Source organism: Amphibalanus amphitrite, unplaced genomic scaffold (genome assembly GCF_019059575.1).
Source record: "Amphibalanus amphitrite isolate SeventyFive unplaced genomic scaffold, NRLGWU_Aamphi_draft 000319F_arrow, whole genome shotgun sequence".
In the NCBI taxonomy this organism is placed as follows: Eukaryota; Metazoa; Arthropoda; class Thecostraca; order Balanomorpha; family Balanidae; genus Amphibalanus; species Amphibalanus amphitrite.
Genome location: NW_024881814.1, coordinates 294,041 through 319,960, shown reverse-complemented (window position 1 = coordinate 319,960; position 25,920 = coordinate 294,041). Strand labels below are relative to the sequence as shown.

At 44.2% G+C, this 25,920-nt stretch overlaps 1 protein-coding gene across 1 annotated transcript in view; it reads right to left on the bottom strand.

Annotated features, from left to right (window-relative positions):
* Nucleotides 1–1,688: 1,688 nt before the first annotated feature.
* Nucleotides 1,689–25,920, bottom strand: part of LOC122388348 (beta-1,4-glucuronyltransferase 1-like) — a 36,033-nt gene continuing 11,801 nt past the window's right edge. The window contains exons 2-3 of the mRNA XM_043379378.1: nt 2,627–2,780; nt 1,689–2,317 (exon numbers count right to left, since the gene is read on the bottom strand). Coding sequence (XP_043235313.1) covers nt 1,985–2,317; nt 2,627–2,780 — 487 coding nt within the window. The 3' untranslated portion in view covers nt 1,689–1,984. The remainder of the gene's footprint in view (nt 2,318–2,626; nt 2,781–25,920) is intronic.

Below are 25,920 nucleotides of genomic sequence, written 5' to 3'. Positions count from 1 at the left end.
GGGAAAGGCTGAATGAGGCTCGGTTCGGCTGAATGAGGCACTCTTGTGCCCTTCGGGAGCTACCAGGTCTGACCTACTGTAGTACCGTTTGGCGGCCAGTACCTGAACTACACACTAATAGAGGTGACGCCACCGTCGTCGAACCCTGCCCATATGCTTGGCTGCTTGCTGACCTTCTGTATAGGCAGGGAATACGTTACAACCTATGTTTATACCTTCTCCTCCAACGAAACATACACGCCAGGTATCAGCACGTCCACTGTGCTCACTGCTTAGCAGCCCTCTTTGTATGTCAGCTGGGACCACCCAACTCCGTGATGAGAGGGCGAGGAGCACCGGCGCTCCCGTCAGCTTTATCGTCTCTCTCTCTCTCTCTCTCTCTCTCTCTCTCTCTCTCTCTCTCTCTCTCTCTCTCTCTCTCTCTCTCTCTCTCTCTCTCTCTCTCTCTCTCTCTCTCTCTCTCTCTCTCTCTTCTCTCTCTCTCTCTCTCTCTCTCTCTCTCTCTCTCTCTCTCTCTCTCTCTCTCTCTCTCTCTCTCTCTCTCTCTCTCTCTCTCTCTCTCTCTCTCTTTGCAGCGATTCTGAGCCCATACATGCCTATGAGTAATGTGTAATGTGTATTATGCCTACCCATTCACACCAAAATACGTTGAGAAGTTACCATAATACATCAAGAAAAATATCGTCAACTTTCAAATATACTTTTATGCTTCTGCTTTAGCCGGATAATGATACATGTAACGAAAAAGAAAGCATAGGGGAGAGTGGGGTGGGTTGTATCAGTTTTTACTCCGAGACCCATAACCTCGTAACTATCCGTGATAAACGCATTATTTCCATACTATCTCCTTCCTTGATTCTTCTGCTTTTTCGTGCCAAGTAACTTTTCCGCTACCTCTACCGGTTTTTCTTCTACGGGCTGCCGAATAGAACAATGTTTTTGATACAACTTGCCCCATGGCTTGGATGAGTTGTATCACATGGTGGGGTAATTTGTATCACTAGGTATTTCACGTTTCAGGGAGTGTGCTTGCTACTGGTTTTGAGCATAACAACAACATTAAATGGGGTTGATACAATGTATATGCTCAAAGGCTTCACTTTTATTAGACCAAACTTAGGTCAATGCAATCCGAACGAAACATCGAAACGAACGAAACATCAACAGACTAGACGCAAAAGTGGCCCGTTAAGAGCAAAGAAGCCAACACATTGTGCCAAAATGGAACGAGTATTGACTAGCTACCTACAAACGCGAGCCAGGGCTTAGCTTTCGCGATCAAAAGCAACATACCCATACATACATGCATGTTACAACATACCCCACCCGGACCCGGCTCTGATACAACATGTACCTCGCCGCCATCTTGGAAAAAAAACATCCTCATGCTCAAAAACAGCGGACAGCTGGAGAAATCCATTTTCACTCACGCAGCCTTAGAACCTACCCTCACCACCGCTACGGAGATCTTTCAAATTCGTGCACATCTAAATGTCCAAAACACACATTTTCTTGCAACCTATTTTTTAGAATGACATTAAAAAAACATAAAATCGGCTCTCACCTCGAGACGCGTCCACCCAGCCACCTCGTCGGCTGGTCGTGTCACGAGCGCCATCAATTGGATAAGTTTGGCACAATTCGCCCTGATACAACTTGGACATGATACAACTCTCCCCGCTCTCCCCTATCACACATTAGTGATTTGTGTGACCAATTCACAAACAAATCAATAAAATGCATGTGAGGGTCTCACAAAGCTAGTTGTGATTTATTTCCTTTGCTGAGACAGCCGGCCAGCATGGGACCGCAGGTTTTAACAACTGTTCTAGCCTAGCCACAAACATCGCATCAATGATCAATGATCACACCCAGCCGCCGCCATCAAAAGGGCCATGAGCAACTGCATGTCACATCTACATCAGACTGAAAACACTACCAGACCTGATATACACTATCCCTTGTCCCTCCACTCGCCGCCCCATCACCTCACTCGACCATTAGCCCCAGTGCCGCGGCTGACCCCTGCTCCATTCCCCTCCCGGCCCTTCACCGGGCCCGCCCCGCGAGCCACGCGTATCGTTCTCTTCTTAGCACTCTTCTCACTCCTACCAAGATTCTTATTCACCATACCGAGCGGATCAGCGCCGTACCGAGCGAACACGTCCTTCTTGAAGGCGTTGAACAGTTTGCGGTTGTTGTTGTTTTGTTGTTCGCGCCAACCGGGACGAGTTTTTCGCACCTGAAGACCCCAGTGAACAGAAAACAGCGGGGCGAGGACGACAAACTTGTAGCCGGCGCAGAGCGTCTCGTAGGTCTGTAAAAAAGAAGCAAACAAATATACGAAGAATCATGGAGTTATTGCTATTGCTGAAGATTGTAGTAAATAAACACATTAAGATAAACCACCAAACCGATTAAAATGATGGGGAGCGGTCAGCGGTGTTTTCAGGGTGATGCATACCTCACCTCCGGTCCGGAGACGCGGTCGGCGTCCTTATTCCTCACAAAGGCTGAAGTCGATGACGGAGGTATGTTCACCTGCACTAGAGGGTGGTATGCTCACTGTCCCAAACCACTGCCCTGCCCTGACGATGCTCTCCCACTCGAGTCCTAGTCGACCCACCTGTGTGTTTCTGGTAAAACCGTAGCCGACGAACCGTTCGTCGTACTCGGGAACGTCGTTCCGTGACACGAAGAAAGGCTCGTAAAAGAACTCAAAGTTGGTCACTGGATGGCTGATGGCCGTCTTGTTGAAGTTGAGCACGTGACTTTGCCATCTGCCGGTGTGATGATAAGTTATTGTCAACAAAGCAACAGTAACGATTGGTAAGCAGCCGTCAACTCATAGCACCAAATCTTGTAGTAGGGGACAACTTATCAAAGGTGCGCTGGGAAAATGAGTGAAAAAGTCAATTACACTTTTGATTCAATGGGATGTTATTCCCGCGCATGACGGTGGGGGGGGGGGGGCTCCACAAAGCTCTCTCCCGTTTTTTTTTTGCAATATCTTCTAAACTGCTTGACGTATCAACACAAAACTTGCAGTACGTTCAGCGGCATCAATTTGACACATTGTGTTCAAATTTCAGCTTTCTACCTAGCGTAGGTCGGCCGGCAATGACGTCGGAGTGACGTCATGTCGGTCGATTTTGATGCAAAACATTGAAATACGGTAATCGCTCACAAAAGATAAGTTTTTAACCTTCCAGGCGGTGGGGGGGGGGGGGGCATTTTTAAGGCTTGTGTGAATACATTTGCAGAATACAAGATAAATGTGTTACTCAATGTTTAATACAGTGTGAATGTGTTGCTAAATTTAACACAAATCGCAAGTGGAAGAAGGAAACACGTGGTGACTATGTAGTTTGTTGCCGGGGCGCAGTTGAAGGGGCTTTGGCTCTGGCTGGACAGGCTGACTGCCAAAGCCGGCCCCGAGTGGAATCGGGCGCTCGGGTGCGGTCAGGGCCGAGCACCCGGCCGGCCGACCCATATGGTCAGGGCGCGGTCAGGGCTGAGCACCCGGCCGGCCGACAAATACATGACCTGGCATTGCGCCCAGTCGGTCGCTGGACCGGAATGGTTCCGCTTCAAGGCCGAAAGGTGAACACGTCACGCAGACAAGTCATTCAGATTTCAGAGCACCAACAGACGATGCCCCAATTCGTGGACTACTGCATAATGCAGTTGTCCAGGCGTTCCAGACAGCCGGGATAACTTTTTCAACCACCGATTTTTCAAATATATCCTATATAGACCGAGGAGTTTCTTCCTCCAAGCAGACGTTAATTAGCTATGCGTCAGCTTGCACTTAATGTAATCAGCGCATATTGCTCCAGACAATTTATCATGTATCGACTCCCTCGGCTGTATTGTGCATTTTGACCTTTCTCAAAACACTTATGCAAATTTTTACAAAAGCCCAGCATAAAAGTCGGTGCTCGAAAAACCCTCTCTACTATCCCCATCTGAAGTTAAGGTTCCGAGGTCGCTCACTGGTGGATGGCACGGTGTAACTATTTGTGTAGTACACGTCTACCATATCCGACAACACAGGATTTCGATACACTGATGCATTACATTCGTCCAGCGTGCTTGGCACGAGAAAATTGTGTCATTATTCTGTTCTATGTGTTAGCAAACGTGTCGAAGGTCCCGCCAGGCGTGAAAGTACTCAGCTTTATTGTGTTTTGGGTGCGATTAACACATGACTGATGTGTTACCAGTACAGAACATGCCCTCACTGACCACTGTGTTCATTTGTTTTCAGTGTGGAGCTAGAAAGACGAAAGTTGGAGGGTAGGTGGGGGCGCTCGGGAACTCTGTTGTGTGTGAATTTTTATGACCCTAGGTCAATATCTTCAAGGTCAAATGAGGTCAAATGTGGTCAAATCTGCAATATGAGCGACGTTTTTGCGTTTACACGCCGGTAGCTTAAAAAGCTACGGGTCGATTTTATTTTTCTTTCACTTTGCGAAAGAATATACAGTTGTGAGTATACATGGTGGGTTTCTAGTTAATTCAACAATAAATATGGCAGTTGAAGCCTGCTAAGAGTAGGATGTCGCCGGCTGAAGCGAGATCGGCCGACGCGGGAAACGCGGCACTCACAAATTTGTGCTTACACGCTCATAAATCAAGTTTTTACCAGCCGATTTTCAAAATTATTTAATTAACCATAAGATTGCTTGTACGGTTTTTAGTCTTCTCAAAATATTTGACGCGAATCGAATGTAATCAGCGGCAAGGAGCGTGATGTAAAGACGCAACTGTCTCGCCCCAGCACAGTCTACAATTCAGGCGGCGCGTAACGGCCGTCGCCGGCGGCAGGATGTTTGACTTAACCCGCGCCCCGCTGGGGGGGGGGGGAGGGGACAGAATCTGCCGACTACCACCCCCCCCGTTTTTCGCCAATAACTTATAAACGCGTTACGCCAGCGACGTCAAACTTTTAGTACCTATCATACATCAATTGGACACGTTCCCTAAAAATTTGAGCGAAATCCGTCGGACATTTTTTGAGAAAATGACGTTTTAGTGACGTCATGTTCGTCATTTTCGCCTCAAAAACGGCAAAAATTCAAACGCCGCTAACATCTTCATTTTTAAAGGAATTAAGACATAACAAAAAGCTTATATGTACGTGATTCTCTTTTGTCTATCAAATGGTTATATCGTTTTTTGCCAATTTTGGATTTTGGCCCAATTTTTTTCTTAAAAAACTGACTTTTTTTGGATGATAATTATAAAATCCAAAATTTAAGGTGTATCATAAAACCGGAATACATGCCAGAGAAGTGGTGTATGTGCACCTACATACCAATTTTCAGAAGAATCGGTTCAAAAATTTCAAAATTTCAAGACGTCCCGACACACAATTTTTTTTTTAAATGATTTTTTGGGAAGTTCTAGACCTCGCACGGAAACAAAACAGCACCATTCGATTCGCCGTGAAAAACTACATCAGATAGACACCTTTTTAGGCCTTAACAACCAGCTGGGGCATTCCACGATAGATCGTACCACTTTTTTCCAATTTGACACCCTCATCTCTCGGAATTTGCCGAGAATTGGTCTCAGGGGTAATCAGGGGCTCTGAATCCACCTGTAACAATTTCAGGCTTATCAGATAAGTATTTCTTGAGTTATGGTGTATAACATTTTTTGGATCTTGCTTTGCAGCGATAAGTTTGGCGGGCTGTAACTCTAAGACGGATTATTCAAATGCCAAATGTTATATAGCATTGAACTTGCAATGAAACAGAGATTAATATGTATTTTTGAAATTTCGAAAAATACGCTATTTTTGATATATGACATATCGAGTTTTCTTTCATTTGTATTTTTTGGACTTTGGGACCAAATTTTTTTGAATTTTTATTTCTTTAAAAAATATTTGGCTCATTGTTAAGAAGTATGCAAAAAATTAGGAAGGTGTTCTTTCTATAAATGTATTTATTTTACGTCACGATAACGGTTTCGAATAGCGATTTCGGGAGGGGAGCTTACAAATGGCGTGGTAAAGCTGCCTAGTGACATCACGGGTTACTGAAATTTCAATTTAAGTCTGAGTCATCTGAAAAAAGTGAAAAGAGGGTTCACCCAACCCTCTTTCCTATAAGCGCGAGGGTGAAAAAGGCTGTTTGGTTCGGACATTGTTTTGGACGCCAATGACCATAGCTGTCCGAGATGAAAGTTACAGGACGCATACATGGTGTCCTCCAGAGGTCTCACAACTTGTATATCTGGGAATTTTTCAAGGTTACATGAGGTCAGGTCGGTCACGTGACATCACTGTTATAAATCAATGGGGAAATATAAAAAACTGTTATTTTGGCGCCGAGAATGATCTAAAACTATCCCACGTACATGGTATCATGCACTCCTTGCAAAGTCCGATGCTTTACTTTTGCATTGTTAACCTTGCGTGACGTCATTTATGACGTCACTAGGGTCGTACGAGTTTTTCGTCAATAACTCCCGCTCAAATGGAGCTAGAGAGTCGGGAAAGCCACCAATGGACTCGGGAAGACCTTCCGAATCGAATGATATGCCATATGATACCCTTTGCCCAGCTTCGTGACCTGAGGGGCTCTGACCTGACCTTGACCCGAGGTCAACTACTTAAGTTGACCTCACCCTAGCAAAAAGTATACCATTCGATGCACCTGAGCTAGGTGAACACAATGATGCCAAAATCGCGGCTCTGAGGCCATTTTTTGCGAAGTTATTTACTAAAAGCCGAACCCGGAACTTCAGTCACGTGACCTGACCTCAGACGCTACCGGTTAACCTAAGACCTTAAAATCGGGTACCAATCGCTGCGACTTGTAACGGCACACACGCTCGTTTTTTCCGCGAGGCTCTAGCTCTATTAGAAGCGAAACGGCGTGCTGGGGTCGTATCAACCCCTCCGAAACCCATTTTGTTTGCGGGAAAATGAGGAACTTATAGAAAGAACACCTTTCGAATTTTTTGCATGTCGATTTGCAATGACATGAAGTTTATTTTTTTTAAATAAAAATGTGAAAAATTTTGGTCCCAAAAGTCATTAGAGGCAAATGAAAAAAGATTAAGGTTTCTGCTCAACAATGAAATTTTTTCTTTGGAATTTTTAAATAGTAATATTAATTTTTGATTTATTGCAAGCTTAGTGTTATTTACTTTTTGTTGGTTGCTTAACCCGTTCTTGAGTTATAGGCCATCAAACTCACCGTTACATACCGAAGTTAAAAAAATGTAATGCAATATAACTCAAAAAGTTTTGATCTGAGAAGTCTGATATTTTGCCAGGCGTCATTGGGGCCTATGATTACCCCTAGGACCGATTTTCATTAAAATCTGAGAGATGAGGGTGACGGGCCTGGTACGATCTATCGTGGAATGCCCCAGCTTCAAAATTTGACCTCACTTAACCTGACCTTGACCTGACCACGACCTGAAATTCATCCAGAGGTGGTCAATATCACTTATTGAGTGTGCCTCTTGAATTGTATGAATAAAATGACCCACAAAACATGTGTCGCACTCGCACATGCCCTTTTCTATATTTTGTTTTTGTTGACCTGACCTGACCTGGCCTGACCTGACCTGACCTGACCTTGACCTTGACCTTCGAATGATATTGTATGCAACGAATATTGTCTTGGTAGCCTAAGAACACGTTTTGTGCGAACAGTCTCAGTCCATTCTTCGGCAACTACGGTGCAAGGACGATAATGTAGAAACTTGCATTTTGCACCCTTGACCTGAGCTTGACCTGACCTCTGACCTACTTAAGCATAAAAAATGGGCTCTTTAGATCCGCCTTGTTGATAGCTTTCGATTGCCCTTTTCCCGTCTTTCTACGACCATCGGTTCGGAAGTTAGACAGGGGGCAGAGTCTGCCCCCCCCCCCCCACCCCCCAGCAGGGCGCGTATGGCTGAATAGCCCAGCGGGGCGCGGGTTCCACCGCTATTACTAGAAAAGTTGTGAGCCGATGTTCTTATTTCTTGCACGAGAAGATCCGCAATTCGATTCTCGACAGGAAGTCAAAATTTCACCTTAATAATATGTTTGCGGGCGAGTTATTGGCGAAAAGCAGGAGGGGTGGGCGAAATCCCCCCCCCCCCCCTTCTACTGCGTGTGTTAATGGTCCGCAGCAGGTTTAAGTGGTCTCCTGGAAAAAGGTTGATGATTGCTCAGAGCATCTGGTTTTCTTGTATGTTTGATGCAGTCTTGCAATGCATCCAGCCATCCAAGAAACTTTGCGCGAGACGTTTTCTTGGATGGTTTTCCTGGATAGCTTGATTTCATCGAGGGCTTCTGTTTTTAAGAAAATTTGTAAGCTTTGCTGAACTGTAATGTAATTAGAACTTCCAGTATTTCCGTATTTAACGTGTAGTTAATGTTACTGTATTTTATTTATGCATATTTCGGCCTTTTTTAAGCAAATAACGAACGATATTAAGAAACATATACAGGAAATAATATCTAGGATTCTACCGCGACGAAATATTTCTAGCGAGAGTTTTCAAAGGATTTCATGCACGAGGCCTTGGCCGAGTGCATGAAATTCTTTGAAAACTCGAGATAGATATTCCAATAGATAGATAGCGAGACAGATAGCGAGATAGCCCAATAACGGGATAATTTAACCTTCCGCGGTGGGGGCATTTTTTTGCCCTGCTTTAGTTTTTCGATATGTCTCCAGAATCGCTGCGGCGATGTCACAAAACTTTCAGTGCCCTCCCGTGAATAGCTTTTACACATTGTGATCAAATATTTTTTTTCCAAAGGCTATGATAGACTGGCCGCTAATGACGTCGGAGTGACGTCATTTCTGTCATTATCGACCCAAAAAAAGGTTTCGCGAGAAGAGCTGTCGGGCCTACAGCTTCAGAGATACAAAAAAAATGTATAAACATTAAAGGTGTAAAGGGCTATGAGCTTGCTATCTCGTTTTTTTAATATTTTTTTATTTTGACCCCCCAAAAATCAAACCATATAATTTTTTAATATAATAGCAAAAAAAATCACTGCACACCTTTTTCGACCCCTGCCGGCGCGAAATATACAGGGTGGCCGGATAGTTCTGGCGCTTTTCAACATTTTCTAAAACAAATGCCATTGGTTCATAGATACTAATCAATGGATCAAAACAATGACCAGGGACACCAAGCCACATGCTTCCGCTACGTGCTCATTCAATGTAACCACCGTCGGCGCCGACGACGGCCTCGACGTAGGGGAGGAAGCGTCTGCGGGTTTTGACGATGCGGGGCATTTCCAGGTCCTCCCATGCTGTCATGATGCGAGTCTTCAGCGACTCCAGGTTGGGGTGAGAAATGGCCTAGATCCTGTTCTACAAAACGCGTAGCACGCCTTAGTCGAGCGGGTCAGGTTAGGAGAATAAGGCGGCCTAATCTCATTTCGCCACGGTGATCTGGCCCGGCAAGCTCCTCTGTCAGTTTAGCTTGAATGGCGGCGGCGTTGTTGGAGGGTGCTCTGTGCTGTTGAAATGCGAAGTGACCCTTAGGGCATGTCGTCTTGACCCTCGGGTTGATGTGGCTGTCCAGGAACCCCTCGTGGGCCAGCCTGTTATTCATTTATTCGACATTGACGAAGATGATGGGACATTTTTGTCCATCAGACCCCCGCACTTTCTTCGATTGCCGCGCTGAAATGCTGCTCCGTTCCCATATCGCGTTCGAAACGGTCTGAGGATATTTTTTAAGGAATTCCCGAGTCGAAATAAACCTTTACCTGCTAAACCATTCATCGAAAAACGCCGCATCGCGCTGCAACTCGCGCCTCGTTCAAGTCGCACCCGGCCGCCGCGCGCAGGCATTCAGCGACAAGGCGCATCTTCGCCCATCTACCCATCACTGAAAACGATTTCAAGGTCATATTTACACGACCCCTGGCTGAGCAATCAACGAGGGGTCATGTCTGTGATGATTGACTGAATGTCCAATAATCACAGCGCGCGTTACACGGCGTCCAAAAGAAGCGCCAGGACTTTCCGGACACCCTGTAGTAAACTTATATGTAAATACTTAAATAAGAATAGTTCTTGATATAATAAACACCTTTTGGCTGGTGAACGCAAGTTAAAATTTAAATAGCAGTTTCACGTGTAAACTATCGAGTGGTTTTCGGATCTGTTTGGATAAATGGCTGTCTAGGAATTTTTTACGGACCGATTCTACAAAAGCATTGGACATTGGACGGACATTAGAGATACATTTTCTGAAATTGACAAAACTACCCAAACCCCCGCATGCGCCGAGCGGGCGCCCGCGCGCACACGTCAGGCGCAGGTGTCACGTCACTATTGTGACGTCACCCCCACTAACGGTGCGATCCTAAGTAGTTCATAACTGTTAACTTGCGTCCGGTCAGGGCAGTGGCTTTTCTTGGAAGCTATGAAATTTAACGACCCAGTTTAAGATTCCTGGGCTGTCTGCGTGCGCTAAAAATAGCGGGCGGGGCCAGAGCGTCTGGTGATCTATGCCCATGAATAACTCATGAACCCGATGGATCTACGGTAATTGGCTTTTTTAGCCCGCGCCGGGCCGGTGCTCCGAGACTTCCGCGCTGGGACGGGGGTGTCTGAACACCCCTATTCTAACTCGGCTCCTGGGGCACGTAGCGACGCGCTGTAAGTGGCAATCGAAAGAACGTCCAAAATAAGGAAAACACTTCGGTCATGTTTTGAGTCAGGTCAAAGGTCAGGTCACCAGAGGTCACCAGAGGTAAAATGTTGGCTATTTCAACATTTTTGAAACTGCCAACGGCTAACTCGGGAACCGATAGAGCTACAGTGCCGCGGAAAACGCATTCGATAGCTAAATGTTAATTTTAAAAGTGAACTATTTCCTGTAGGCTGTATCGGAAATTTCTGAGTATGAGCGGCCGGCCGACCGTGCGGGCGCTTTTGCGAGGCTTATATCTCAGCAACCACTTGATCGATTTACATGCAGTAATTTTTGTAGGGTAGCTTCATTCATTCTACCAAGTATTGGACTATTCCGGATGCATGTGGGTGACCTCTTATGCACGTGCCACGTGCAAAACGAAGAGGTGTCACTTTTGTAATAGTTGTAATCAGAGGTGGCAAAAGATGAAAATTTTGAGAACCAGACTCGAACCAGACCCGGCTGGACATTTCTGGAACCAGTCGGACCCGGTCTTAGTTGGACTCGGAACCAGTTGGACCCGTTCCCCTAAAGTCAATTAATACAAACTACTTGTAGGTATCATTAGTTGCATCATGTAAAACAGCCTATTTCCCACTGGGAATACTCATGGCATGAGCTACTGTGTGCAAAGAAACATTCACTTCATTTACTTCATATTTTGCAATAATGTGTAGTGTGCAAGATGTATAGTTTATGGTAGGATCCGGTTGTACCCGTCAGAAAATTTCCAGGAACCGGTCTGGACCCATATGGGTCCAAACTGGTTCTTTGGACCGGGTCCTCGGGTCCACATTTTGCCACCTCTAGTTGTAATATCTTGGTAACTACTGGGCCGATTGCGCTGAAAGTTGGCATGTAGGTAGGCACCCACTAGGCAGTAGGCAGTACATACCCATGTGCCGCAGTTGGGGTGCTGCTGCACGTGCACATGTGCAGGGGTCGATTCCAGATCTCGAGAACGGCTGAACCGATGGCGCTGAAATTTGGTGCATCAGTTGGGGAAACTACGAGGCGAAGATCCAAAAATTGATCGGTCAATAAATGGACTTTTGGTGACCATATATGGGCATAAATGCAGCCTTCGCTACTACGTGTGATAAACGGTATAACGTGCCGGTACTTGCGGTATCGCGTCCACTTATCGGAGAGAAAAGGCTTCCATTTTCCACTAGGAATTAGCGTGATTTGATAAAATTCGGCGAATTCACTCGAAAATGGCGATAGGAAAACGGTTTTTATGCAGGTTCTGGGCGTCACAATCAGCTGGCCATCCAATAAATGGATCGGTGTTTTGAAAGAAAATTATTAAAAGCTTTAATTTAATTACAATAAACAAAGATATTTAATTTTAAAATAATAACTTAACCACAATTAGAAAAACCAAAAACAAAATGATAAAAATAATGACATTTTCAAACAACGGTACCGTTTAATTTTTTGGCGCGTCTGTTTCAATCCGCCATATTTGCTAATCACTGTTTGACCTTGTATTGTAACTCTGCGATTTAGAGCCGCCAGTTAATTGCGCACCGAGTGAGTGTAGGTCTTGTGTGGTTTAAAAATAGGTATTCTTATGCCTTATTTTTTCATTTGAATGCTAGGATGCATGGAAAAGATGAATTTGTCTGATTTTATGACCATATATGGTCATCGCCCCGCCCACTCCAGCCGTTGATTGGCTGATCCAATCTTAGTTCGGCGCCTCGTAGTTTCCCCAACTGACATGGTTCGGGGCCGGTCAGAAGGGTGCCGTACAAAAGTCAGTTGGGACCATTTTTGCACGTGCGCACTTGAACTGCCCCCCCCCCCCCGTCGGTGCATGGGTTAACCCGGCCGGGCTTGGGGGTAATCCCAACCACCGCAGCCTGGGGGGACAATATTTACCCCCCCCCCCCCAGTCTAACTCCGTAAATATTGGAGCTACGAAAACGAAAACGGTACCAAACGAAAGGTCTCTACAAGACGATTCCAAAGCATCTTAAATTTTTGACATCAGGTCAATTTTCAAGGTCAGAGGTAAGGGTCAAAGGTAAAAATCCGGCACATGTGTAGTGATCTCAAACTAAGCGTTCCAGAGGACGGCAGAATGCATGAAACAGATTAAAACGGTTTGGAACTTACAGAAGAAAATCTGATGAACCCGGTAATGTGCACAAACCTCCAGGTCAAGGTCAAGGTCATGCTCAAACCTGACTTCAGAATTTGCAATTTTTTGTATATCTTGTCACTAAATTCCAAAAAGATTTGAAATATACTGAAGGATATCTTAAAGGCTGCCCCAAGGTCAAGATCGGGCAAGAGTGTCCTTGCTGGAGGCTATTTCAATTATTCAAGTTAGCCATAATCATTCAGCCATTTTTGCTATCTTGACGCTCTAAATGGATGCTTAGAGCAAAATGGATGCCAGATTCGTGGTCAGCGGGTACAAATTCATCCTACAACACCCTCTATTTGTCAAGGTCAACCAAAAGCCATTCGAGGTCATATGAGGTCAACATAAGACTAAACCTTTTCTAAACAAAATATATGTCTTTCGACGCGTTGACAAGACAAGACGAGTGCGTTGGTACTAGAGATGTCAATTGTCATTCGGATACCAACCGTTTGGTATACCGATACCAAACCGATACCAACTTGGTATTTGGTATTTCCAGGCGATTGGATTTTGTATTTTGTGAAAAGCGATGTGAACACATATATATTGCACAAACCGGTTTCGATATCACTTCATCAGTGTGAAAATATATAAATAAAACACACAAAATACAAAACGGAGACGAAATAGGTACAGCACGTTTCGTCTCCGTTTTGTATTTTGTGTGTTTTATTTATATATTTGCACACTGATGAAGTGATATCGAAACCGGTTTGTGCAATATATATGTGTTCACATTATCGCTTTTCACAAACGTCAAACTGTCATACCACAATTTTGTATTTTGTTGGTATTATGAATCCTCACTAATGTAAAAGAGGCTGAGAATTAGGTAAATAGTTGGTGTTTTCCTCATATTCACAAGTCGGTTTGGTTTCGGTATTTTTCCATGGATATTGTTGGTATTCGGTTTGGTATCGGTATCTCGATTTTCCGTGATTGACATCACTAGTTGGTACCACTGCCTTAGCTCTCCGACCATTTTTTGAAGTTATTTGGGAAAAAACTAAAATTCCAGCTCGGGGTCGTTGACCTGACTGACCTCTGGCCTCAGGTTACCAAAATTATTTTTGTATTTTTACGTACGTCATATGATACACAACCGTGCTCGAAATTCGCCTCTAGCTCTCTAGCTCTAAAACTCTATTTCTGGCAGCTATTTGAAGTTCACGTCTTTGACGTCGAACTTTGCTGTACAAGGGTCTAGGAAAATGGACCCTGTGACGTCATCAAGGGGCTGGGTCCAAAGTATTTGCTCCAGGAGACGTGAAATAGATGGGGGAGAAGGTACTGAAAGTTTTGCGCCTCCACCGCAAAGCGCTCAGGAGCCATCGTAAATATTCGTCGGGGGGTGGGGGGTAAATGTTGTACCCCTGGGCCAGCGCAGGTTAATGAAGTTAGCGGTGATGATAAAGTGCGGAAAACGTTTTGGCTTTAAAAAGTTTTATGAAGTGAGAAGGGAAAGATTTTATTATTGACGGTCAATTCAAAACGGCGCAAACATTTAAACAGTGAGAATAGTGGTGCGCGATTCAAAGTGTAGTACGCATAACGTACTTTGACCGACGATAGCGAGAGAATGGTGTGGAGCTTCGAGGATCGGTCTTCAGTTCCCGGATCAGGAAGATGGAGCCTATGCAGCATCAAATTTCATCAAAATGATGATGCTGTCCCTTTATGGTGGGATGTCCAGTGGTCACTTTAACCCTCGCCGGCACAGGGGGGGGGGGGTTGATGCAGCCCTCCCCCTAAGGTTTTCCGCGAATAAATCGCGTAAAAAGCGGCCGATCACGACGAAACTTTCAGTAATTTCGCATTCATCAATTTTACACTTACCCTGAAAATTTCATAACCCTGACCCAAAGGACCTTTGACCTGTGACTTCTTTTCCGAGACCATGTTTGGCCGGAATCGCGATTCGGCGTATGTCGGCTCGCATTAGCCGCGCGTTTGCAAGCTTTTCGTGGTTTCAAACATTCAGACATGTGATTTGATGTTGCTGCCATACATTAGGGTAGGTGTCAAGGTCACCTGAAGGTCAGGTCAGGTCATTGACCTTTGGTGACCTCGGTTCACTTTGTCGAGTTTTACATGTTTCTAGGCTAGTTTTTGGAGCTGAATTCGAATTTAGCAACCATTTGAACATTTACGAAGTAGTTTTGGTGCCTTCGTAACATGTTACGAAGCTGTCAGAGGCGGATGACAGGTACTACGAATACCCGTCACGACCCCTACCGGTTGACCTGACCTGACCTGACCCGACCTGGTCTAAATGCTTAAAAACATCATCTCTGATCAAAACTTACACGATATTCGTGATCAGCACCCCGGAAAAGCCCATAGCAGCCACATTTTACGACTTTCTAACAGGTCCCGATTTTCCCGATTTTTGGGTCATTGACCTGACCTGGAAGGTCACCCGATGATCTAGGACCTTAAAATTGGGTATCATTGGCTACCTCTCGTGACGGGCAACACACTCGTTTTTTTCCGCAAAGCTCTAGCTCCATCAGGGACCAAACGCGAAGGGGGGGGGGGGGGTTCATACCAACCAACCCCTTGTGCCGTCGAAGGACTCAAAATGGCCTGTGCCGGCGAGGGGTAACCCAAGATACCTATTAAAAAAACAGGTAGACCCAATGTTTGAAAGTAAAGCCCCAGTCACAAATCTGACGCACCTGTGACATTTCCTGACACCCACGTGACTATTGTGATAACTTCTATGTTTTGCGATGTTTTGACCTTATTGAAAGTATTGAAAGCTCAAAATGAATGATTTATATTGTTTAAAGCAGCATATTAATAATTATATTAGTAAATTATCGATAAACTGCTTATAGCAAGTCACGTGATTGCTGCCAGATTCTCTGCTCAGATAGCATCGTTTCAACTTCGATTTTGAACACTTTTTACCTTCCTTGAGGCCAAATGATGGACGGTTTGAGACACACGATGAAACGCTGAATCTATTGATGCCAAAATTTTATCGTTTTTTTTTTTGCATTTTTAGACTAGTATATCCTGGCCCAGACTTGGACAATTTTGTGTGTAAACACTATGGTGAAGGGAAAACTTCACGCCCAGCTGACGTCGTTACTGTGCTATCAAATCGTGTTTGGTGGGGGTTGGGTTAACCCGCGACCGCCTGGGGGATCGGATCCGACCCCCCCCCCCTCCTCCGTTTTTCTTGAATAACTCATGAACCGCTTACGCTATCAACTTGAAACTTGGCATACCTTCTCCCCCATTAATTTGACGTCTCCTGTGTAATTTTTAAGAAAAATTTTCCAAACTTTTTAACCCTCGCCAGCACATGGGGGGGGGGGGTGGTTGCCACCCCCCAGGTAGTCTTTCTGCTCTGCACTCAACATTTTTAGAGCTAGAAGGCTGATTTTTCGTATAGCTGCTCCTCTATCCTTTCTTGATGTCCACTGAAAATTTCAAGTTTCTGTGATTTTTGGTTTCGGAGATATGACCTTGTTTTTCAGGTCATGTCATGACCCAAATGGCCAATTCTCAATATCTTGCGTTTGCCATGGGCCTTGTGAGCTTTTGACACCCTGATTTCGGCCTTTTTTGCCAGTCTTACCTCCCACCTATCATGGAACATGTTGTTCGACGATGTACAGGGGTCAAGGTCAGGGTCAAGGTCAACCTAGGTCATCTAAGATAATAGCGTTTTAGGCAAGCTGAATTGACTTTTTGTGAATTTTTTGACTGCATTTTTGGTAAAAGCTTCTCAGATCATGATTTCATGTCATATGGACCCAAAAACAATCGGTGCACACATCAGTATACACACAGACACACACAGACATACAAACACATATAATTGACCTTGACCTAACTTGACCTGAAATGACCTCAGCAGCAAAATTCTGGTCGGGTAGTGTGACAAAGAGGTTCTAGTTGGCTTGGCACCAGAAAACAGCATCGTCATCGGTATTTGATAAGCAGCGCACTTGATATCCAACGGTGACCCAAAACAGCAACATTTTTTAGTTTGACCTGACCTGGAAGGTCAATGACTGACCTGAGAAGGTAAAACTAAGTATCATTGGATTCGTCTCTTCCCAAAGAATCTTTTCGGTCTTTACCGCTAAGCTCTATCTCCAACAGGAACGAAATGGCGCGGGGGGGGTGGCAACCACCCCCCCCCATGTGCGTTCTAGGATGGGAAAATGGCATGTGCGGGCGAGGGTTAAGATATATCGATTTTAGTGATGTAACTACATGGCGTTTTCAGTCAAAAAGTGGTAAATGTTTAAAAAATCGTCAAAAATCAAGGTTTAAAGCAAATTGTAAATTAAGGACATGAATAGACGCAGATCAACGAGTTCTGTAACTATAAAATGCGTTTTCATCCCTAAAAATTAAAAAACTACATTTTTGGAAAACAGCAAATAAGATCCAAAATTTTGAGAATTTCCAAAAAAAAACGGAGATATGTTATAGAGCCCTATTAGAACATTTGATGTCCCAAATTTCAACTTCCTATCTTGATTTTTGACCCCCAAATTGTAAAAAAAAAAATAGATCCAACATGCGTAGGGCATGGTGACGTCATGAGCATTTTCGTGAATTAGAGGCACTTCTGAACATTGCATGTGAAAACAAATGACACCAAAAGATTTTTGGGACAAAGCTCGTCTAGAAAAATGCATTTTTATGTGAAAAATAAAAAGTTGAAAATGACTTCTTTTCTTAGCCCTCGTTCAGTTATGTATGGTATAAACGATTTTTATGCTTTCAATGCACACTTATCACCAGCACAGTGACTTGGGGTCACATACAACCATTACCATCGGATTCGGCGTGAAAAATAAGCCATAAAACATGTGTCGCACGCCCATGTAGCAGAAAGTGAAAACCGTGACCTTTCGTGACCTGACCTGACCTTGACCCGTACTTAGTATGACCCCTATACGCATATGGTACATTTACTAGGTCTTTGAGATCATTTTTGGTGAGTTTTGAGCAGCAGCTATCGATTCCGCTGTCCGTAAGCCTAATCATGCAAAACCCCAGAATATGACCTTTGACCTGACCTTGAATCGAAAGTTGACCTCAATCTTAAAATCTTAAGAGTTCTTTGGGAAGGTCTCGTAGAGACCTTTCGAAGGCCGCCTTGCGGGGCTCGATACGACCATTGGTTCTCGAGATAACAGGGGGTGGTGGGGTCGGAAGTGGAACCAACCTCCCCCCCCCCAGGCTGTCGTGGGCACGGAAATAGCCCAGGCGGTGCCGGGTTAGCACGTGCATTGAACATTGGAGATAGACTTTAAGCCTAAATACATCTACACCATTAACCCTCGCCCCCCGGGGGGGCCAATTTGCCCCCAGCCCTGTGGTTTTTCCTAAATAGCAAGAAAACGGCGGCGCTGCGCGCCGCCGTTTTTGAATGAAAATTAAACGCGGCGCGCAGCGCCGCGTTTAATTTTCATTACCTTTCCGGGCATCAATATGACACCTTCACCCAAATTTCAGGTCTTAGGTCACCTTAGGTCAGGAATTATTGAGGTTAAACTGAGGTCATGTTCGAACAAAAATGAGCAAAAAACATGAAATCTTGAAACCCTCACAAAATCTACAGTTACCAAGCAATTTCAAAGTTCTTTCTGTGGTCATGTAGACAAAAGGCGGCGCTACAAAACTGCTATCTCGAATTTTCAAAATTTTGGGTTTCTGACCCCCAAAATTCAAACAATTTATTTTTTTAGAAAAAAAACGCAAAAATTTAAAGGTTTTTTTTTTTGAATTTCGAAAAAAAACGGAACACGTTTTTCCCTGCGTGTCCCTGCGCTCTTCTATAAACATACCAAATTTTAGATCGATACCTCCTTTTTTGGTCAAATATAGCGGAAAAAACTCTTCAAAATTGATGGCATAAATTTTTTGAACTCAACTTCAACTTTTTTGAACGCAATTCTAGACCACGTAGCGCAAAACAAAGACCACTATTGAACTTCCCGTGAGGAGCTGTATCGCATCAATACCCATTTTATGCAAAATATCAATTTTGAAATTTGACCTAATTTGACCTGACCTTGACCTGACCTTGACCTGACCTTGACCAGAACATAATCTAAACTGACCCCAAATTCTGCCTGACCCACATAATCGTATTTGGCATATAAAATGGATCATAAAACATGCATCACATGATATTTTCATATTGTGACCCTCAGTGACCTGACCTCTGTGACCTGACCTGGTATCAGTGACCTCAAATAGCAAAATATGTGTTTGAAGAACATTTCCCCCATCGAAGATTTTCAATGAAATGCATTTAACTCGATTTTACAACGCATTTCTTGAAATGCCTGTAAACGGTGAAAATTCGACATTTGACCTGACCTGTGACGTCATCGGTTTAACCTAGGTCAATGAAATTGGGTCACACCACAAGGTAGTTTCCTGAGGGGGCTATGCAACGCCGTTTGCCGCTTGTCGCTATGTTGCGTGGTTCTCGATATCTTGGGGGGGCAAATGCCCCCCCTCCCAGCAGGGCGCATTGCTCGGAAGACCCCAACGGGGCGCGGGTTAACCTATTGTAAGTACTAAGTACTTATTGTAGGTAAATGATCTAAAGGTACCTGTGACTAAATTTGAGAGTAATTATCTCTGTCGTATTGGAAGTTATCTCTACGAACACGTGTATTAACCCGCGCACCGAGGGGGTCTGCGCCAACTTCGTACCGACAGGGGGGGGGGCGGATGACCGCCCCCCCCCTGAGATCTCGAGAACGAAGCAAGATAGCGACAAGCAGTAAACGGCAAGGGATACGCACGGGCAAAGTCTACAATTTTTACAAAGGTCATTTTCAGGTCAGGTCAAAGATGACGTCACAGGGGTAAAAAAAGTCAAAATGGCGGCGCTAGGTATGGAAAGAGTTTTTTTTCGAATAACTTTCTAACTAGTCAATATAGGAACAAACTAAGGGCAGCATCGTGATCCTCTCGTCAATCCGCATCGAATGATATATATGTTGACCTCGAAAGGTCAAGGTCAAAGGTTGACCTCAGGTCACGTGACCTCGAGGTCATCATGTATATCATTCGATGCGCCTTGACGAGCTGAACACAATGAGACCATCCGCGCGGCTGTATCTAGTTCCTGTACGGAGTTATTGTCAAAAAACCGCTGTTGACCTTTGATGACGTCACATGACCTTACAGCTGCCCAACAGCAAAACAGACCTCAAGGTAGTGAAGGTTGATCGTATACGAGGTCATGTATGGTTTATGGGGCCATTCTGACCCGTTTTAGTGGTAAAAACAGGGAGTTGATTTTTCCCCCGTTGACTTATAATGGGGAGGTCGAGAAATTGACCTGACCTTAGGTCATCGATATCAAAATTCCGAGATAAACAAATTGTAGCTACTAATGACCTTATAACATCCTGCGACTTTCAAAGGCCTCCGACATCTACTGTAGCTCTGGCACGGTGACAAAGTTGCAAAAAAGTGACTTGAGGTTGGGCCATTCAAAGTGACCTGGTGACCTGACCTTGAAAGGTAGGAGGTTCAAACTTGCACACCATGTGTAAAATTGATGAGAGAAGAGTCGTACCAAATTTGCGCCGCCGTTTTCCCGCTATTCGCGAAAAACCTCAGGGGGGGGGGGCGGATATCCGCCCCCCCCCCCCGTCGGTGCGCGTGTTAATAACTGTGGCCTTAAATCCTTTCTGTCCTTGCTTTGTCAGACTATACATAATTATAATCATGATGGATTTTCTGAAAAATAACATTAGATCTGTGCAGTGTGCCAAAATGGAATAATCTTGATCTTGACATTCCGAAAACCAAATAGGTAGGTATATGTACATAGAAAGACATTGTTGTCTTACCATGGCTCGATATTGTGGAACAGCCTTCCTTATCATGTATGGAACTGTTCTAAAACCGAATTCGTTAACTACATCCATGACAAAACGAATCATGGTGGACTGAGTGTGTAAACATTTGATCATTTGATGTATGTACATTGTATATATTTGTGTTGTATGTGTATTGTGTAATGTGTATGTATTATGAAGACCGCACTGCCACCCAACGTACCTACCTAATGCTCACTATTTTGTGGTTGTCGGGTATACTGAAATAATAATAATAATAATAAATAAATAAATATAACCGACAAAATTGAAAAGTTGAATTCATGATTCCATTTGAAACCATGTCCATGGGGCAAGTTGAGGATCAAATCTTTCAAGCTCGTCCGTATACCTGTCTTCACAAACGAGAATCTTACGAACATAAAATTGTAGTGTAGTTCCATCTGTAGTGAACAATTTGCTCGCACAAGGTGTTCAAGAAAATCGTTGCGTGGTAGCTTTGCGGAACTCATTCAACTCAATACAATGCAGGGTGGACCAGCAAAGACACCTTCCTGCTGGAGCACTTGTTTTATGTGAGGCACTGGTTTAAATATTTTCAGAGAAAATGCTATTCAAATGGACTCCTCACAATAAATTATCGAATTATGGGCAAATGAAATAATTATGATTATCTCAACCACAGATGATCATGAAAATATGCCTGTTAAAGCTCTCTATCTGATTAGCAATCGTTTTTATCATGCACTGTGGTCAAAACCATCAAGCATTTCATTCACCATCATTTGGTGTTTTATGGTAGGAGGTTATTTAAAAACACCTTTTCTGGAACTACTTTAACCCGACTTCTTGTTTAGCCGTAAAAAGTAAAACATCCTTGATCCTATTACATCTAAACTTATGAAAACAATATCACGCATAGTGTAGGCTGAAAAAGAAAACCTTGTCGTAGCCCCAATATAAGGCGGTGGTCCATGCGTCTCGCGCTTAGTAGTGCGCCAACCGTTCAGCCGACGGCAGCGGACACGGACGCGGAGAGCTCGGCACATCTTCCTAGCCCTCACCTCCTGAACACCTCTCACTGTGAGAGGTGAGATGCGTGCCGCCGCACTGCTCTGTGTTTGTTTGGCCGCGACGGCGGCGGCCGGTTCGACACTGACTCTGCAGCGGCATTCAGCAGTCCCAGCTGGGGCAGCGTGGGTCACCAGGTCGACAAGGGCCGTGTCCTCCGAAGATCTCAGCAGCAGTCGTAGCGAAGAACAGGCGCTCTCAGATCCGGATACTGTAAGTGGTTGTGTTTCTCGGGACGATCCCGCCGTCTGGGTGCTCTCACAGCTCTGTTCGTGTCATGTGAGATCTTGTGGTTATCTTGCTTGAGTGCGTAGTGCGTATATTGTGTCAGCATCCATTCTTAACCCGGCAGGCGGTGGGCCTCCCGGCCACCTTCCGCGTGGTGGTGGTGGTGGGGGGGGGGGCATTTTTTGTCTCCCCCCGCAGCTCCGAAACTACTGGACAGATCCGTAAAATTCAAACGGCGTTCGATAGCCCAGTCAAATTTGTTGAGGGAAATCAAATTTTATTGACCTCGGGGTCACTGATGACGTCACAGGCCAGGTCATCGATAAAATGTTTCACCGTTCACGGGCCTTCTAGGGAATGCGCTATAACATCGAGCAAAACGTATTTTGTCGAAAATCAGCGATAGGGCGTCAGTTGCCTAGTACATATGTTGCTATTAGAGGTCACTGATAATACCATGTCAGGTCAGGTCAGGTCACCAAGGGTCACCACATGAACCCAACTTTACCATGCATGTTTTGTGGCCTATTTTTCATTTCCAACTCAATGGTATTGGTTATAAGACCATCAGGTACGGTTTAGGTCACTTTCTGGTGGAGGTCAGGTCAAGGTCAGGTCAAAAAGGTCAAATTTCAAAGTTGATAATTGTACATAAAATGGGTATTGATTCGATGCAGCTCGTCACGGAGTGTCTAACGCTGGTCTTTGTTTTGCGCTACGTTGTCTAGAATTGATAAAAATTGAGTTTGAAAATTTGCCGTCATCAATTTTGAACAGTTTTTTTTTTCGCTATAACTTGCCCAAACAAGAGGTATCGATCTCAAATTTGGTATGTGGATAGAAGGCTGTAGCGACTATCACATCTATTCCGTTTTTTGAAATTCAAAAATCTTCTAGGATTTTTCGGCTATTTTATTCAAAAAATTTATTTTTTATTTTTTGGGGTCAAAATCCAAAATTTTCAAAAATCTGAGATGGTCCTTTTGTACCCCTGTTAATTCTACACCTTTTATGTGTGAAACATTTTTCTGTATCTCTAAAGCTGTAGGCCTGACAGCTCTTCCCGCGAAACCTTTTTTTGTCGAAAATGGCAGAAATTTAGCGGCCATCCTAACACAGCCTTTGGGAAAATTTTAGGTCACAATATGCAAAAGTTATTCACGGAGGGTACTGTAAGTTCGGTGACGATCGGCGCAGCGGTTCTGGAGATATATCGAAAAAAAACTAAGGGGGGGGGGGCAAAAAAAATGGCCTACCCCCACCGCCTGGAAGGTTACTTCTTTCACAGTGCGGCTCAGAAATGATTAGGGAATGCTATGGTATGGTGGACTAACGGGCACACACTGTGTGTGTAAACTGCTCTAGGTGAAACGAAAGCAAATATCTTTTTGGTAAAAAACTGCAATTGCAACATGATGACAAATAGTTAGATCAACGCCAAACCAAAAGAGATACGTTTTTTTGTGACCCGGAATTAGAGGCAGCAGGCTTTCTGCTTTAGCGATCATTGCCATGCAGAATTTTTGCAGTTTGTATGAAATGAACGAATGCTAGCGGCGTTTGAACTTGCAAATACCTGGCAGTCATTTTACGCCATAGAAAATGTGACGACTTCTCTCAATCATAGGTACACGAGGCCGATTTTGACTAAAACATGAAAGCTTTGTGATTTCAGATGTCCCAAACATTTCTTTGGTTGGCCATGTTGGTGATTTACTCGGTTTGGTAAACTTGACTTTTTGGTATTTATGGCCACTCGTGAACCCCATTTGCATCACTGTGTGTCGGCACCACTTCCCCTTTCGAAATCGATGACACCACCGACATATCGTCTGTAGAGATGCTACAGTCGCTCGATACACTTTCAAAAGAAATGTCCTATCTTGACAAAACTTATTCCTACCAAAAGCTGACCACTGAGGACCTCGCGCCGCGCTGGTACGAGCTTTTGTCCATTTCCCGACTCCTTTTTATGGTGCGCCACAGGTTAAGGTGGTCTCTTGGAAAAACGGTGATAGCTCAGAGCAGAATGAAGCTAAAGACATCGGGTTTTCACCATTGGGAAGAAAAAATATCGGTGTATGTGATGACACGAAACAAACGCGTGCAGGTGCAAAAACCTATCGTTGCTAGGGGAACTTCCATTATTTAATAGTCAACCCTATTCAATGCTGCCATCTTGATGCTAATGAATGCCTAGAGCAGAATGGATGCCAGATCTCTGATCAGGGAATACGAATCAATTATAGGACGGCCTTTCATTTATCGATATCAACCAAAGGTCATTTGAGGTCACATGAAGTCAATATAAAACATGAAATTTTCCAAACAAAGTGTATGTCTTTCGACGCAACTTGACGAGACGAATGCGCTGGTACCACTGCCGTAGCTCTAGAACTATTTGTGTTGAAGTTGTTTTCAAAAAGCATAAAACTCAGCTCGGCGTCGTAGACCTGACCTCTGACCTCGGGTCACCATAACCATTTTCTTTTTTTTTTCCTTTGGCCAAATGCTACACAACCATCAACCGTGGTCGCATTTTGCCTTTTTCTCTACAACTCTTTTTGGCAGCCATTTGAAATTCACATCTATGATGCCAAAGTTTGCCGTGCAAGAGTCTAGAAAAATCGACCCTGTGTCGTCGTCCTCAGGGGGCCATGTTAATTTTTTAACTTCAGAAGAGGTCTATGAAGTCTATCAAGAAGACACTAAATCAAGTTTGCAGCGGATGCTTTTTAACCCGCGCCCCGTTGGGCTCTGCCGAGCAACGCGCCCTGTTGGGGGGGGGGGCATTTTGGCCCCCCCCTAAGATCTCGAGAACCACGCAACCTAGCGACAAGCGGCAAACGGTGTTGGATAGCCCTATCAGGGAACTACCTTGTGACCCAATTTTATTGACCTAGGTCAAACCGATGACGTCACAGGTCAGGTCAAAGGTCCAATTTTCACCGTTTACAGGCATTTCAAGAAATGCGTTGTAAAATCGAGTAAAATGCATTTCATTGAAAGTCATCGATGGGGAAATGTTCTTCAAACACATATTTTGCTATTTGAGGTCACTGATATCAGGTCAGGTCACAGAGGTCAGGTCACGGGGGGGGGGGTCACAATATGAAAGTGTCGTGTGATACATGTTTTATGGTCAATTTTACATGACAAATGCTATTATGTGGGTCAGGCAGCCTTTGGGGCCAGCTTAGGTCACGTTTTGGTCAAGGTCAGGTCAAGGTCAGGTCAAATTAGGTCAAATTTCAAAGTTAATATTTTTGCATAAAATGAGTATCAAATCGATGCAGCTCGTCACGGGGAGTTCAATGGTGGTCTTTGTTTTGCCGTAAGTGGTCTAGAATCGCTAAAAATTGAGTTCAAAAATTTGACGTCATCATTTTTGAACAGTTTTTTTCGCTATAAGCCTATAACTTGACCGAAAAACGAGATATCGATCTAAAATTTGGTATGTATAAAGAAGAGCGCAGGGACTATCACATATATTCCTGTTTTTTTTCGAAATTCGGAAATTTTTTAGATTTTTTTTTGTTTTTCTAAAAAAAATCAAGTTTTTGAATATTTTGGGGTCAAAACCCCAAAATTTTGAAAATCCGAGATAACAGTTTTGTAGCGCCACTTCTTGTCTACTAGACCATATAAAGAACTTTGAAATTTCTTGATAACTGTAGATTTGGTGAGCGTTTCAAGATTACATGTTTTTTGCTCATTTTGCTCGAACATGACCTCAGTTTTACCTCAATAACTCCTGACCTAAGGTGAGCTAAGACTTGTAATTTAGTGTGAAGGTGTCAAATTGATGCCCGGGAAGGTACTGAAAATTTGGCGGCGCTGCGCGTCGCCGTTTTCTTGCTATTCAGGAAAAACCACAGGGGGGCCAAAATGCCCCCCCCCCAACGGGGCGAGGGTCGTTATCCAATCATTTTTCGCTTGACAACG